The sequence below is a fragment of the Panthera tigris genome, chromosome B4 (assembly GCF_018350195.1).
Source record: "Panthera tigris isolate Pti1 chromosome B4, P.tigris_Pti1_mat1.1, whole genome shotgun sequence".
NCBI lineage: Eukaryota > Metazoa > Chordata > Mammalia > Carnivora > Felidae > Panthera > Panthera tigris.
Window position 1 is genome coordinate 102,424,673 of NC_056666.1, and position 15,700 is coordinate 102,440,372.

At 35.7% G+C, this 15,700-nt stretch overlaps 1 protein-coding gene across 1 annotated transcript in view; it reads left to right on the top strand.

The window, feature by feature from the left end:
- OTOGL (otogelin like) overlaps positions 1–15,700 on the top strand; it is a 161,409-nt gene that overhangs the window by 41,533 nt on the left and 104,176 nt on the right. Inside the window, exons 10-16 of the mRNA XM_042992814.1 lie at positions 5,506–5,633; positions 5,998–6,104; positions 11,222–11,328; positions 11,545–11,670; positions 13,257–13,365; positions 14,546–14,592; positions 15,050–15,195. Of these exons, the coding sequence (XP_042848748.1) occupies positions 5,506–5,633; positions 5,998–6,104; positions 11,222–11,328; positions 11,545–11,670; positions 13,257–13,365; positions 14,546–14,592; positions 15,050–15,195 (770 nt within the window). The remainder of the gene's footprint in view (positions 1–5,505; positions 5,634–5,997; positions 6,105–11,221; positions 11,329–11,544; positions 11,671–13,256; positions 13,366–14,545; positions 14,593–15,049; positions 15,196–15,700) is intronic.

Consider the following 15,700-nt stretch of genomic DNA (forward strand, 5'->3'; position numbering starts at 1 on the left):
GTACTTCTGAGGTCTTCTTCCTTCACTGAGCCAGCTATTTGTATACAGAAGGGTGCAACTTGTCCTCGGTTAGGTAAAACTGGTAGCTATCGCTTGTCTGCTCTAGTGATTTTAAGTGAAGCTTGAATAGGAAAATATATATGTGTCATTCTTGAAATCCATAAGGTAGTTTACATTTTTTTCATTTCCTAATAATTTTTTAAAATTTATTTATTTAAATTCAAGTTACTTAACATACAGTGTAGTATTGGTTTCAGAAGCAGAACCCAGTGATTCATCACTCACATATAACACCCAGTGCTCATCTCAACAAGTGCCCTCTTTAATGCCCATCACCCACTTAGCCCATCCCCCAGCCCACCTCCCCTCCAGCAACCCTCAGTTTGTTCTCTGTATTTAAGAGTCTCTTATGGTTTGCTTCCTCTGTGTTTTTATCTTATTTTTCCTTCCTATCCCCTGTGTTCATCTGTTGTGTTTCTCAAATTCCGCATACGAGTGAAATCATATGATATTTGTCTTTCTTCTTAATCCATTCATCAGTCAGTGTACATTTGGGCTCTTTCCATAATTTGGCTATTGTTGATAGCTGTGCTATAAACATTGGGGTGAACATGCTCCTTTGAATCAGCATTTTTGTATCCTTTGGATAAGTACAATTGCTGCATTGTAGGGTAGTTTTATTTTTAATTTTTTGAGGAACCTCTATGCTGTTCTCTAGGTGGGCCTCACCAGTTGGCATTCCCACCAACAGTGAAGGGGGTTCCCCTTCCCCCATATCCTCACCAACATCTGTTGTTTACTGTGTTGCTAATTTTAGCTATTCTGACTGGTGTGAAGTGGTGTCTTATTGTGGTTTTGATTTGTATTTCCCTGATAATGAGTGATATTGAACACCTTTTCTTGTGTCTGTTAGCCATCTGTATGTCTTTTTTGGGAAAGTCTGTTTATGTCTTTTGCCTATTTCTTCACTAGATTATTTGATTTTCGAGTTTTGAGTTTGATAAATTCTTTATAGATTTTGGATACTAACCCTTTATCTGATGTGTCATTCGCAAATATTTTCTCCCAACCCATCAGTTGCCTTTTAGTTTTGTTGATTGTTTCCTTCTCTGTGCAGAAGCTTTTTATCTTGATGAGGTTGCAATAGTTCATTTGCTTTTGTTTCCCTTGCCTCTGGAGACATGTCTAGTAAGAAATTGCTGTGGCTGAGGTCAAACAGGTTGTTGCCTGTTTTCTTCTCTGGGATTTTGATGGTTTCCTGTCTTACATTTAGGTCTTTCATCCATTTTGAGTTGATTTTTGTGTATGGTGTGAGGAAGTGGTCCAGTTTCATTCTTCTGCATGTGGCTGTCCAGTTTTCCCAGCACCATTTGCTGAAGAGAATTTTTTCCATTGGCTATTCTTTCCTGCTTTGTTGATGATTAGTTGGCCAGACTTTTATGGGTCCATTTCTGGGTTCTCTATTCTGTTCCATTTATCCATGTGTCTGTTTTTGTGTCAGTATCATACTGTCTTGGTGATTATAGCTTGAAGTCTGGAATTGTAATGCCTCCATAAATTAGTTAATTTGCTAAATTAAGATAGAAGTCTAACTCATGTAACAAATATTAATTGGGTATTTACTTTGTGTCAAGCACTGTTACAGGAGCTTGGGATACATCAGTGAAGAAAACAAAGACTCCTCCCTTCTCTGTGTTTATATTTTAGTAATGCAAACCCATTTGAGACAAACTTACTTACTTTTAGACATAAGATATTTTGCATCAAGTCTTCATAGAAATTAATTCATTGACTACCAAATAATAGTTAAAAAAAATAATAATGTGAACAGAGTTTATAAAAGTTGAATAAAAACTTGGAAAAATTTTTTTATCATGTATGATGATGTACATATCTTTATTTATTCTAAGTCATGAAACTAATTTCAGTGAGTCATTAAAAATGGGGGCTGTTTTGTCAGCAATAACAATAATATTCCTTGATACTATTTACAATAACAGTTAATAGGAGCATGTAGCTATATTATTTCCAACCCTTACACCATCCTATAAGACTGTTGGTATTTTCTTAACTTTACAATGAGGGCACAAGGTGATGTGCCCAATGTAACACAGCTGGTAAATGATATTGTCAGTGTTGGTTTACAGATCTGACTGGCTTCCAACCCCAGGCTTAGATAAATGTTTGAGAAATTGACTTTTAATCTGTAAAAGTGCTATGTATATCATACTTTTTTTGTTTTATAATAAAATTCATAAAGAAGTTTCACCCATATGTTGTGTTTTAAGAGACAGTGAAAGTCCTGCTTAGAGTGTGAGTTCTGGAGTCAGATTGTGGGATTCAAGTTCTGCTTTGTCACATATTAAATCATCTCAGTTTAATGGTACAATGATAGCGTTAGAGTTACAAGGATTAAATGAGATAATCCATGCAAAATATTTAATGCAGTGGCTGCCACATAGTTAACGCCGAATACATTTTAGTGAATTTACAATCATCTCCAAGTGTTCTCAGTAAGCCTAGAATGGAGCTAATAGGAAAGTGTTTGATTAACATTGCTTTAAGAGGCCCTTGCTAAAATGCAGACATTTTACCCGAGATGGATAATGCATCACTGGAGCTAGTTTACTAATTTACTAGGGTTCCATGGTGTCAGTTTCCTCATGTGTAAAGATAATAATAATGACCCCAAGAACTTCTTAGCCTGTGAGGATCAAATGAGAAAATGTAAGTGAAAGTGTTCAAAAGTCTGCGAGCACCATATACACATGTGCAGTGTTGAGATCATCTTGACATGCGATTCTGCATCCTGTTGGATACGTAGAATGAGAGGATTCACAGACTTGGCATCTTGAGACTATATTAGGAAGTAGGGTTTTGGACTCAGGCCACACCAGTCGGATGGCCATTATTGATTTCTTTGTCTTCTGTATCAAAGCTTCATGAAGAAAATAATATTCAATTCAGTTCTCAGTGTTAGAAAAGACAGCTATGGGCAACTTCTCCTGGGACATCTGAGGAACTGGTATAGAGGTGAGGATAGAAAAATAGCATCTGCTCTTGCTAGAGGCAGAGAGACTCCAGTTAGGACCTTACTTAAGGGTCAGACAGACTTTGATAACCTGGAACATAAAGTGGTTGCTCTCAGTGAGATACCTGGGGCAGCCTGAACCAAAGTGTTCACAGATTATAGCGGGGAGAAGACTGACAGAAGGAAATTGAACTGAATTATGGGTGAATTGACAGAAGGCAAGAAGAACCCTGAAAAGTATGTAGGAAGAGCCTAAAGAGAGATTTCAGCTTTTTTGTACAAAGTTTTATTTGGTGCCCAGTGTAAAGTGGAGTATTAAAAAAACTAACACCAGTAATTGATAAGGATGTGACTAGTACCTGCCCTCTGATTTTCTCCCATTCTGTAATAATGCAAGAAAATGTCTACAGATAAGCTGTATTACGTTTAGCTTTAACATGCCTAGTATTTTTTTTTGAAACTCAGCCTGTCCTTTGCTGATTAGATAAATCTTTAGAGGCACTGTGGTGGTTTGATTGAATGCCATCGAATGCGTAGTTTCTTAACAGTGATTAAAATTGTATTTTCCCCTGCAGTCCTACTCATTCTTCAGGGATGACTTCACAAAGAAATGAGGCTTTTCAGAATTTCTGTGGATATAGAAATATTTTAATTGATTGTCTAGTTGAGATTCTGTTTCCATAATTCATGTTTATAGGCAGCTACACATCAAAATAGAAGCCTTGGTTTACTCTTGTTTTTCCCAACATAGTAATTAATAATCCTCATTTTCTCTCTTAGAAAGTGTTCCAATACAGACAAGAGATTCTTTGTAGCATATTTTTCATGAAACATTTTAAATTTAGTTTTGCAGGCCTCCAGCAAACCAATTGATATGGATTTAAGGTCTCATAATAACCAACTTTCGTGACTCTTCTATTAATGTAATGTCATAAAAATAGCTAAATATGTGGTTATAAGCTGTATTAAAGTGAACTCTAAGGGACTGTCCAGGTTATCTAGTTACATTGAAATTTGTGCATAGATATTAAAATAAGTGGGCCTTTAGCTAGTATTTTTGGCCCTTCAGATTTTTCAAAAATGATGATGCTTTGAAATCAAATGTGACTATAAATTTACTTAAAAATAACATCAGTTTTTCCTGCTTAAAAAACAAAAAGTATATTAGATCAGGCCCAGGCTTGGTTCAGTGTGTAACATTTTCAACAGTATCAGAGATAATGAGATAGGCCAGATAAACTTGAAATAATAATCTAATAATGTATTTAAATTTTGCAACCCCCCTTTTATTTATTCATTCACTTATTTGGCAAATGTATTTAGAGCACCTACTACATGCCAGATGCTAAATAAAGGGGAAGCTTTGACACACTGTTGCCCTCCATGTAGAAGAAGACAAAATAAATAGAGACAAGTTAAAATATAAATTTTTGGGAGCAATAGCAGCTATGAAAACAAGAAGTTGTAAATGGAGATTAAGAGCAATAGAACAGTGTGTGTTCAGTGGTAATCCAGATCATGTGACAGAGAAGGCGTCTCTGAGGAGGTCGTATTAAACAGACACCTAAATAAAGTAAGGGAGAGAGCAGAGGGAAGATTGGAGAGAATTTTGAAGAACGGGGAGCAAAAGCAAGAGCAAAGTGGGAACGAGCTTAAAAGGAGAACAGTGTGAGGCCAGTGTGACTGGGGTAGATTGAGCAGGAATAAGAGAGAAGGGGACAAGAGGAGTGTGTGGGGGGTGGGGTTGGTGTAGGAGGAGGGGAATCAGGGGAGCGCAGGGGCCAGATCATAAAAGTCTTCCAGGCCACAGCAAAGTTTAGGATTTTATTCTAAGAGAATGAAGCATTCTTGTAGATGAACTCCCACAATAACCCAAACCCTTTGTGGTAGCAAGCAGACCTGTTCCTCTCTTGAAGATGCTGAGAGAGAGAGAGAGAGAGAGAGAGAGAGAGTGCGGTCAAATATGTGGCTTGAGATTTCTTACTCTAGTGGTGCAGAAGCTCGTCATCAGTGGTAGACAGTGTAAGTCTAAGTGGTGAGGAACCTAAAGTTCCCATCCGACAGCTGTCTTAGAGCTTCCAGATGTTATGGTGTTTGGTTCTGCTAAGCCTTTGAGATTTTAGTTTCATTCTTTGTCTGAACGTGGAGCAGGATTAAGATGAGCACTTTCAGTCCCTCCTCTTGTTGCTCAAATGATGTTCGCTTTTGCTCTTCAATGTGATTGACTTTTATTTGGTACTTACGCTTTGTTCAATGTATTGTTATTACGCTAAAGTGATACTACCCCAGCATTACGCAGAGGCAAGATTCAGGAGCTTAAAGTAATGTTATAGTCTGATATCATTGGCAATCATTGGTAATGATAAAGTGGCTGAGTTTAACTTTCTGACCAGGAAGTTTATGTTGATGAACTGTGTTTGTGAAAAGTGATGCTATCACACATATTTTTGTGCGTCTGTGTTTGTGTGAAATAGAGGACTATACGGAAGACATTGCTATGTTTGCAAATAGTTGGTCGGTGCAAATTCCAGATGACAGCAAATGTGTGCCCACACCCTCAGATTTTCCAAATCCATGCTCCAGTGGAATGCCAGCATTTGAGGTAAATGTGATGTGAAGAGCTTGGGCACGTTGGATATAATTCACACATATTGTATTTGTATATTGAATATTAAGCATTTTTTGGTACAGATGCTACATACTTAAACATGGTTAAATTGAGGGAATGTAAGTGCAACAGGAACAACTTGAAGACATTTCAGAAAGAGTAATGTAACGAGTTTCATGGGAGCAGTACTCATTGTGCAAATATGTAGTTAGGAAAATGTTGGTTAAAACTTATGAGCGTAAATTGCCTTCTGTTTCCTGGTAATAGCAGAGACACCTGCAAGTAGATCAGTAGAAAAAACGTGAGTGCCCACGTATCCTTAAACATGTGCTGACGACTGCCATCTTTTTCTGCACAGGCAATCTTCTTCAAGTGTCAGATATTGTTGCAGTTTCCTTTCTTGAGCTGCCATGAATATATTGATCCATATTTGTATATTGCCAGCTGTGTTAATGATCTTTGCAAGTAAGTGAAATAATTAGTATTTGTAATTAAAATTTCTTTATCCAGAAAGAAAAGCAAAAACCACTTCTGTAACTTAGACGTCTCAGCAGTTCACAAAACATCATGGAAATGTAAAACATAAACTGGCCTAACATCTATTAAAAGCTTGCTGGATAATACATGCAATTTAAATGGTTTATATAAGCAGCATAAAAAGAAGCATTTCTTAAAAGTTGCTTGTTCCACTGATCGCTTTTAGAGTTTAGAGATTCCAACAGAGTCTTTCAAAATAATGTTTTGAAATGCACAAAATCAAACACACAAAATCACAAAGGAAACTGTATTGAAATGGAGTTATCAAAATAGTAAAAGAAATGAATTTATGATATGTTTTTACATACATTTCAAGTCTAACTATAACTACCATTTACGTGATCTCAGTAAATATTTTGAGATATCTGCAACAATTATAATTAGAAATGAAAACATTAAAAAGTGAAGTATGAGATATATTGTTGACAAAGTCACAGATATTGCTATGGACATTGTGATGTGACAGTACACATGAAATCTTGACCCCATCCAAGGTCACCTGACTCTTACATTTTCTCCCAGGTTAAGAATACCTAGACTAGATGGTTGTCTAGGGAACAAATTTGGTGAGACCCATCATAATATGTTCCTCAATGTAGAACCCACTCTAAATTATCTATTATTGTAGTCTTTTCTACTATTGTTTTTCAAAAATTTACCAAGAGTATTTGATTTTGAATGTTCATCTTGAATGTTGAAGAATATCTCAAGATATTTTAATAAATTTGTACTTTTTGAAGAATCTCAAGATGTGTAAATGATACATGGGAACTTGTTGTAAAAGACTAGACTAATTTTTGATTGAGTAAAACCACTTACACCTCATCTTGTAGCCTGTAGCTTGTTGAGGCTTAAGTTTAGCAAAGCTGAGAACAAAGAGGGAAAGTTGAAGTAGTATGAAATTGTCTTATTTACAACTACTCTACTTTAATTAAATGGAGATTACTATAAAATAATGAATATAATGATATTTTTCAGATGTGAAACTTATTTGGGATGCCTGTTAATTTTGAGTGGAATACAGTTTTATCTTTATTTATATGTATAGTCTCTAAATTTTAGGGATTTATGAACTACCGCAGGAGTTTTGAAAGAGTTCCCTCTCTGCCTAAATATTGGGGACCGACCTAACTTAATATTTGACCACATCCTGTTCCCTATTCGGTTTTATTTTTTATTTAAGTGCTGTGTTGTTATATCTCTATTCTTTTTCTCAGTCTCTTTTTTGTGGATCTTATCGGTGGTCCATGGTTTTAACCTCGCTGTGTATATGGAATTAAAAATTGTGTTTTTCCACCATGATTCATTCTTTGGCTATTCTCCAGTAGTCTTTTCACTTGCCATTGGCATTATCATCTTTAGCATCCACTTCTCAGGTCGACTGAGATGAAATATTTTGGCAGATCTAGGAAAGTCATTTTCCCTTTACTAGGTAGGATATTGTTTGGTTGCTTCAGTTGCCAAAGTATCAGTGGCATAAATTAAATTGAAACATATGTTTCCCATATAAAGGTCCAAGTTGGTAAGCGATTCTGGGGTCATACCATGTGTCCACACCATGAATTTTCCAGTGACACAGCGATGCTATTGTTATGTCATCCCACAAGGCCTAGGGTGTTGTCCTCAATTTCACTGCCAGAACTGGCTTACCACTCCCACATCTATAGTTTAGCACTTAGGAAGGGAGAAAATGAAGCAGAGGGCTGTTGGAAGCTTTTTTAAGAAAGAGTTCTGGAAGTTTCATGTATACTTTTAACCCTTTGGTCAGAACTTAGAAACATAGCCATGTACAGATGGCCATATACATAGCCATGTACAGATGCAAAGACAGATGGGAAATATTGTCCTTGGCTGGGCAGCCATATGCTTCGCAAAAACTTGAGGGTTCTAATGAAGAGAAGCAGGCTCTGGAGACAAAAAAAAACCCCAACAAAACAAAACAAAAATACAATCTCTGTTATACTCACTTCATCTGAAATTTCATCATTGAGGATTTAACATTTTTGTCTTTTGAAATTTTGATATCTGTAGACTTTAAGTTTTGAAATCCAATTGCTTTCTCCAGGGAAATAAAAATAGCAGGATAGAGAAATGCCTTTTACTGTTGAAATCAACTGGTATCACCAGTGATATGTTTGAGGTGAAGAGGCCAAGTTTGGGGACAGAGCAGTCATGTAATACCAAAAGAAGGGCATTATAAATCAAGTAAGTGGGCCTTGAACAAATTGTAGTGAGAGGCTACCAGTTAGCCTTTTACTTGTCTCAATACTTCACTGAGGTCTAGACCTACCTACATCCTTTCTTTTCTGAAGGAGAGTCTCTTCATTTCTTACCGTAGGGGATGGCACCACAAAGATCCTATACAAGAAGAACATTGGGAATCTGCTGAACACAAATTCATTTCCTGCTTGCATTATGATAGTATATTGAATTCAATTCAACAAACTTTGCTTAGCATCAATTCTGAGCTGAGCATTGTGCCACATCTTGGAGAAACAGAAACCATTTAGACATGGACCCTGTCCTAGGAACTCACATTCTAGTGGGGTAGAAACAGGCCTCCAGCAATGACACATGCTCTAAATGTGAAGGGCAGTAGATGTGGAGAGGTTTGCTGAGTTTATCAGGAAGTGCCTTCCACAGTTCCACAAAGGAGATGCCATCTGAACTTATGCCCTCCACTTTCTGCTTTTTAGAATGCTAAACCTAGAAGCAAGGGAATGCTTTCAACTTTGTAATGCCAAAGTCAATTGATTTGAAAACAATTATTATTTAATGCTCATTTTCCTTATTAAAGTTAACATCCAAGATGGAGCAAATAAGCTCATTTTCCCCTCAGCACACTGGAATAATAATTTCTTTCTTGCCCAATTGTGAATTTTCGTGTGATGCCATATATAATGGGCATGGCATGGATCCTAGAGTTAACACAGATACTTAATAAATGGTAGCTATTTTAATAATAGTTGCGTTGGGTTGGGAAACCAATATTCAGTTACTTTCTTAATTTTCAAAGCATCTATTAATTGTAGGAAACAATGCACATATTTATTTTTATTTTTATTTTTTAATATATGAAATTTACTGTCAAATTGGTTTCCATACAACACCCAGTGCTCATCCCAAAAGGTGCCCTCCTCAATACCCATCACCCACCCTGCCCTCGCTCCCACACCCCATCAACCCTCAGTTTGTTCTCAGTTTTTAACAGTCTCTTATGCTTTGGCTCTCTCCCACTCTAACCTCTTTTTTTTTTTTTTTCCTTCCCCTCCCCCATGGGTTTCTGTTACGTTTCTCAGGATCCACATAAGAGTGAAACCATATGGTATCTGTCTTTCTCTGTATGGCTTATTTCACTTAGCATCACACTCTCCAGTTCCATCCACGTTGCTACAAAAGGCCATATTTCATTTTTTCTCATTGCCACGTAGTATTCCATTGTGTATATAAACCACAATTTCTTTATCCATTCATCAGTTGATGGACATTTAGGCTCTTTCCATAATTTGGCTATTGTTGAGAGTGCTGCTATAAACATTGGGGTACAAGTGCCCCTATGCATCAGTACTCCTGTATCCCTTGGGTAAATTCCTAGCAGTGCTATTGCTGGGTCATAGGGTAGGTCTATTTTTAATTTTCTGAGGAACCTCCACACTGCTTTCCAGAGCGGCTGCACCAATTAACAATGCACATATTTTAATGTAAATCAGAAACTTATTATCTTTACAGGAATTCAACAATTTTAGCTTACCCTGTTTTTCAGAGAATTTTCTTGTTTGGCGGTTTAGAATATTTTCTGAGCTTTTGAAGTTTATATGCTCAGTCTCCTTTTCCTTCTAAAGCTCAATTAATTGGACTAGATAAGCTGCATGACTCCAATTACAGTAGCACAGGATAAGTGCAATTTGAGACAGGTGGCTTCTACAATAGAGATACTGAAAATGCTAAGGTTCACAAAATACAACATTCTTAAGGTCATTATCTTGTAAGATGTGTAACTATTTAATCTTAAACTTGACTTGGATTGAAAAACAAGTCCACTACCTTATTATAAACCTTGCTTATTTTATAGGTGCTGTGTTAATCTGTTTGGGGAATTGGCAGACTTCTGATATTTGTCTGGGGAGCTTCCAGGGTTATTATAAGAAAACAGTGAGAGATTATTTACTCTTGGCAATATTATAAAAGTAACTAGCCTTAGTAATTCAAACTTGAAAGAATTGAAAATCTTTTATATCTTAAGTTAAATGCTATTTATTCAATCTTTCAAAAGTGCTGCAGTTTTATTAGTATTGGTTTTATTGCAGCATGTGGACTATGAAGAGGATGGTATCTTAGAAATAATTTTCATATTTGATGCTTTTGTTGTGATAGAATTTTATCTATGGTAATGGGATTTATGGATGTAAATTTATAAATTTATGTTTATTAATAAATATTTAATATTTATTTCCCAAAAGGGCTGGGATGTTTTGTGTGGGAACAAAGCAATACATACAAAAAGATTCTGGGCAGAATGTCATAATTAAAATAGAAAATTTGGGGAGCACCTGGGTGGCTCATTCGGTTAAGCGTCCAACTTCGGTTCAGGTCATGATGTTGTGGTTTGTGGGTTCAAGCCTCGCAATAGGCTCTGGGATGACAGTTCAGGGCCTGGAGCCTGCTTTGGATTCTGTGTCTCTCTCTTTGCCTCTCCCCTGCTCACACTGTCTCTGTCTCTGTCTCTCTCTCAAAAATAAATAAAAACATTAAAAAAATTGTTTTAATAGAAAGTTTTTCCAGTACAGGTACTCTTTTGAACCAAAAGCAAAGTGGCCAAATTATTGAAATAGTTTGATGAAGACAATTTACTCAGGCCCTGTGAGCTGTGATCTCATGCTTATATGTTTTCTGCCCAATCGTACATGGTATGTGCATGCTGACATCAGTTCATACTAGAATATTCACCACGCACTCAACATTTCTAGAGATCGGGAGCTCAAAGGTGTGGTTTCTGCCAGTGTTTCCTGTGTGACTGTGGACGGCTCTGTCTTTTCATTTTCCAGAACTGATGATGATGAAACCTATTGTCGTGCAGCCACCGAGTACGCGAGAGCCTGTTCCCACGCTGGCTACCCGATTCAAGACTGGAGAGATGACTTTCCAGCATGTAGTATGTTTTCTTATTTTCTAAACCCTGTGTATTTGTGTTAATTTCCAGTTTATCCTAGTACTCAAAACTGCCCCTAGGACTCAAAACTACTGATTTGCAAGGATTTGTCATTGACCCAATAACAGTGGTAAACTTGCATACTTTTCCGAACACTATTTTTTTTTGAAAGAGAGGTGAGTAAATTTGACTTATAGCTCCCCTGTTTGCCCATTTTAGCTGATAAATGTGATGACAGTTTCGTCCATCGGGATTGTATCAGTTGTTGCCCACCAACCTGCACGTTTGAGAAACAGTGTCTTGGGAGCAATCTCCATTGTCTTGATGGATGTTACTGCGCAGATGGTAAGCACTTCATGAGAGAAACGGTGTCTGTACTCATGGAAACTAGTATCCAGTGATTGAAGAATCATATCATAAAGTCCTCTCTCAGGACATAGGGCTGTTGCAATTTTCTACCCTGGTAGGATTTGATCCTTGAAGTGATTAGGCAGAATGGCAGCTTTTCTACTATGTAAATTTCCCAGGAAATTTGGAATCTGGAGTCCTGAAGTTAACCATGGCAAATCTTTTGTTCTCTTGGATATTTAAGGATATTTAATACCGTGCATATTTTCATGTTTTGAAGGTGAAAGCAAGTTAAAAAAAGCCTTCATATGTTGGCAGTATAGGATTTTAGTCCTGACGTAGTTTTAATATGTGAAATTACAAGTAACATAGCAAGTGATACAGGTGAGATTTAAAATTAGGAATGAGGAAGGGAAGGAAAAATAAGATAAAAACAGAGAGGGATGCAAACCCTAAGAGACTTTTAAAAACAGAAAAAACTGAGGGTTGCTGGAGGGGTGTTTGTTGGTTGTATGGGCTAAATGGGTGATGAGCATTAAGGAGGGCACTCATTGGGATGAACACTGGGTGTCATATGCAAATGATGAGTCACTAAATTCTACTCCTGAAACCATTATTACACTATATGTTAACTAACTTGGATTTAAATTTTAAAAAATTTTAAAAATTAAAATACAGAAAATAAGCAAATTTGGAATGACTGCTATACTGATAGGTCTTTACAAAGAACACTGAGGATTTACTCAAACCCCTTCATTTTTACAGATTAAAAACAATAGAATCCCAGAAATGTTAAGTGTTTTTCGTCACCTGATATGAGTGAGGACTACTTGGAATCAGATTTGTTAAGCTCAGTCTGTTGGTCTGTCAGTGCTACTCAAAGTAGAATCTTTAGATCAGTGCCAGGCCTGAACCATTTGTTACCAATGATGCAATAAGGAATTTGAACCAGAATAAAAATCCATGTGCCAAAATATAAGTCAATGCTTCCTTATCTAGGAATTCTTACTCCAAAACAAGGTCAGCTGAGTGAAACACGTGCTTGGTAACACGGTTGATTTACGTTATGGCTGAACAAGCTTTACTGAGAGAGGTAGCAAATGCTGTTCCAATCACTGGCCCTTTGAGTAGCACTACCTTGATATTTATTACCTGTGTGACAATAGTGTAAATCTCTCACTTTGAGATGAGCAGAAATTAAACCAAGAATATATGTTCTTTCTCTCCTTCTCTCTCTTCTTCCCTCAAAAGCAAGGAAATACTGTCTAGTTGCCTTTATTCAGTGTAGTGAAACTTGAGTTTTTGATGGCAAGTCATGAGATAAGAAAATTTAAAATTACTGAAATAGATCCTTATTTTAAATTTAATTTAATTTAATTTTTTTTCTAAAATAGACCCTTATAAGGTAGCTACTGATTGAGATAGAACCAGGTTGTCAGTAACCTCTTTAAAAGTAAAAAGAATTATATTTTCAGCACCTAGTGTGAGCGGGTGTTCGATAAAAGTTGGTTGAGTTATTATAGTCAAACAACACATTCTTTGTTATTTCTTTTGAGTATTTGATACATATTTTTCTTAAATAGGCCTCATAATGGAAAATGGGACTTGCATCTCCTTGGAAAATTGCCCGTGTAGTTTTCATGGATTAGCTTACTCAGTTGGTTCAAAAATTGAACAGGAATGTACTGAATGGTATGTTATTAATATACAGCCAATTATTTCTGGGTACCTGATTAGTTGACAACTTCACCATGACATATGTCTAAAGGAATGTACTTATTACTTATTTTCTTCCAAAAATTCCAAGACACCGTTTGCATCTAATTTAAAGTCTGGATGGGAGTAGGGCAGGGGGCTATACATAGTTTCATATTTTAAATATGAAAGCAAGTTCAGAAAAAAAAAGCTAGAAAAATATAGAACATTTATAATTTCTTTCATGATGTAATTCTCACTTCCCTTGATAATTCCATAAAATCATAAACCTATGTAATGAGTCTGTTGCATTTTCTCGTTATTTGTAACCAGTAATCTGCATATATTTTTACCATTAGAACATAATGGTAATCCTGGCCTTCTCTGCTGAGTACTTTAAAAAGTGACTCTCCAGATTGCCGATACATGGCCATCATTAGAGACATTTAGAATTTCTTATTACATTAGCAACTAAAACTATTTTAGGTAAGCATGAAGTCCCTCCAGGGAAGTCTTATAAAGAACAGGTGTAAATGTCAGCAGGCCCTTGTCTCTTTGCTGTCAGTGTGATATAACTGGCATGCAGGTAGATAAGCAACCACATTCTTAAATAAAGATTTAAGCTCCTCCTCTTTAGAGACTCTGTTTCTATCCTTCTATCCTCCTTCCATCCTAAAAGTCTTTTTGATGGCAGAAGGCAGAATTTATCTTACATAAGAGGACATCTTTTCTTTCTCTTTAATGTCTGATGATCCTTAAAAGAAACTTTCTTGTTTTGTAGTAGATGAAATAACTTTATTAACTCTTTATGTATATTTCCTTCCTAATATAGGTAAATACTTTTTTGTGTGTGACTTGTTTTAATTTAGTTTAAGCAATGAGAGAAGGACATAAAACAAAAGCTCTCTGTTTGCATAGTACTTTCGTTCCTGGCTATTCTGTATTCCCTTTGTGTCATCTTTAGTGATTTTTAAGTATGACACACAATAAATAATAATTTAGGTGCTGCCCAGCCCAAGTTTATCAGTTAATTGAACTTTTGCAGATATATTTTTCAAGTCAGATTATTCTGAACCTATAAACATGGTATGTATTGGTACATTAATCAATACATTGATGCAAACATTAATACAGTTTCTCTATACCAGTAGATTAATATTTTTATAATTTCATTTAGTGTGTGTGTTGGTGGAGTTTGGAACTGCACTGAGCATGACTGTCCAGGTAATCTTTCAAAATGTTTTTAAAGAAAATGTCTCAATTTTCTTTAAATTGAAGAGGAACATGGCAATGATGTTTATGAGTTCATCTCATATATAACAAGAGATGTAATGATCCATAAATTCAGATATTGAGAGGATAAATGGAAAATTGAACAAAGGATAGCTTTGAGCAGGTGACTGGTCAAAACTTATTGATGTAGTATAAATATTACAAAACCTAAAAAATACATTGAGCTATCCTTTAATAAATTTTGAATTAAATTTAATAACATAATCTAGTAAGTTTGTCAGACGAGTACATTTTAAACACTTTATCTATTTCTTTTTGATGAATGATTATTTACCCTAGTCAACTTCCTGCTTTTAAAAAATAAACATAATTTCTTTCTCTGCCTTCTCCTTCTTCTCTCTCCTTCTCCTTTTTTTTTTTTTTTAATTTTTATTTTTTATTTTGATAGTACAATGCTCCGTTGTGGGTGATTCTCATTTTACAACGTTTGATGGTCGACATTATTCTTTTATTGGAATGTGCCAGTACATCCTTGTGAAAGGAACTGGAAAAGATAAATTCACAATTACTTTACAGAAAGCTCACTGTGAACAGGTAGGAACATCTCAAAATGGCCAGGAGAATTTTTTTGTTTTTGTTTTATTTTGTTTTGTTTTGTTGTTGTTGTTTTTTCACTCAAGCTCCATTCTAGGTCAAGAGTGGTAATATGTAATATGGTAATAGTGGTAATATGAATGGTAATGTAAATTTTCTGCAAAAATCATTGTTAAGATGCTTCACCATTCTACCTATGACAAAGAAAAAATGTTGCTAATTAATCTATGTTATACTGTTGCTTATATGACACATCCTGATTTCAGATATTAAAATATGAAAACAAATGTTTTAGATTAAATACTACGTATCTAATTATATTTTCTTTCTTAAAAAATGGAATTTATATGTATACTTTTTTGAACATTTCATGCATAACTGCACAATGGACCTAAGTTTTTGGTTACTTCGGAAACCACTATTTTAAGGAGATGATTTTTGACAGGACTGAGTCAGCTTCATGTTTTCTAAATAGATTTGATGAATTTCTTAGCATACTGGAATA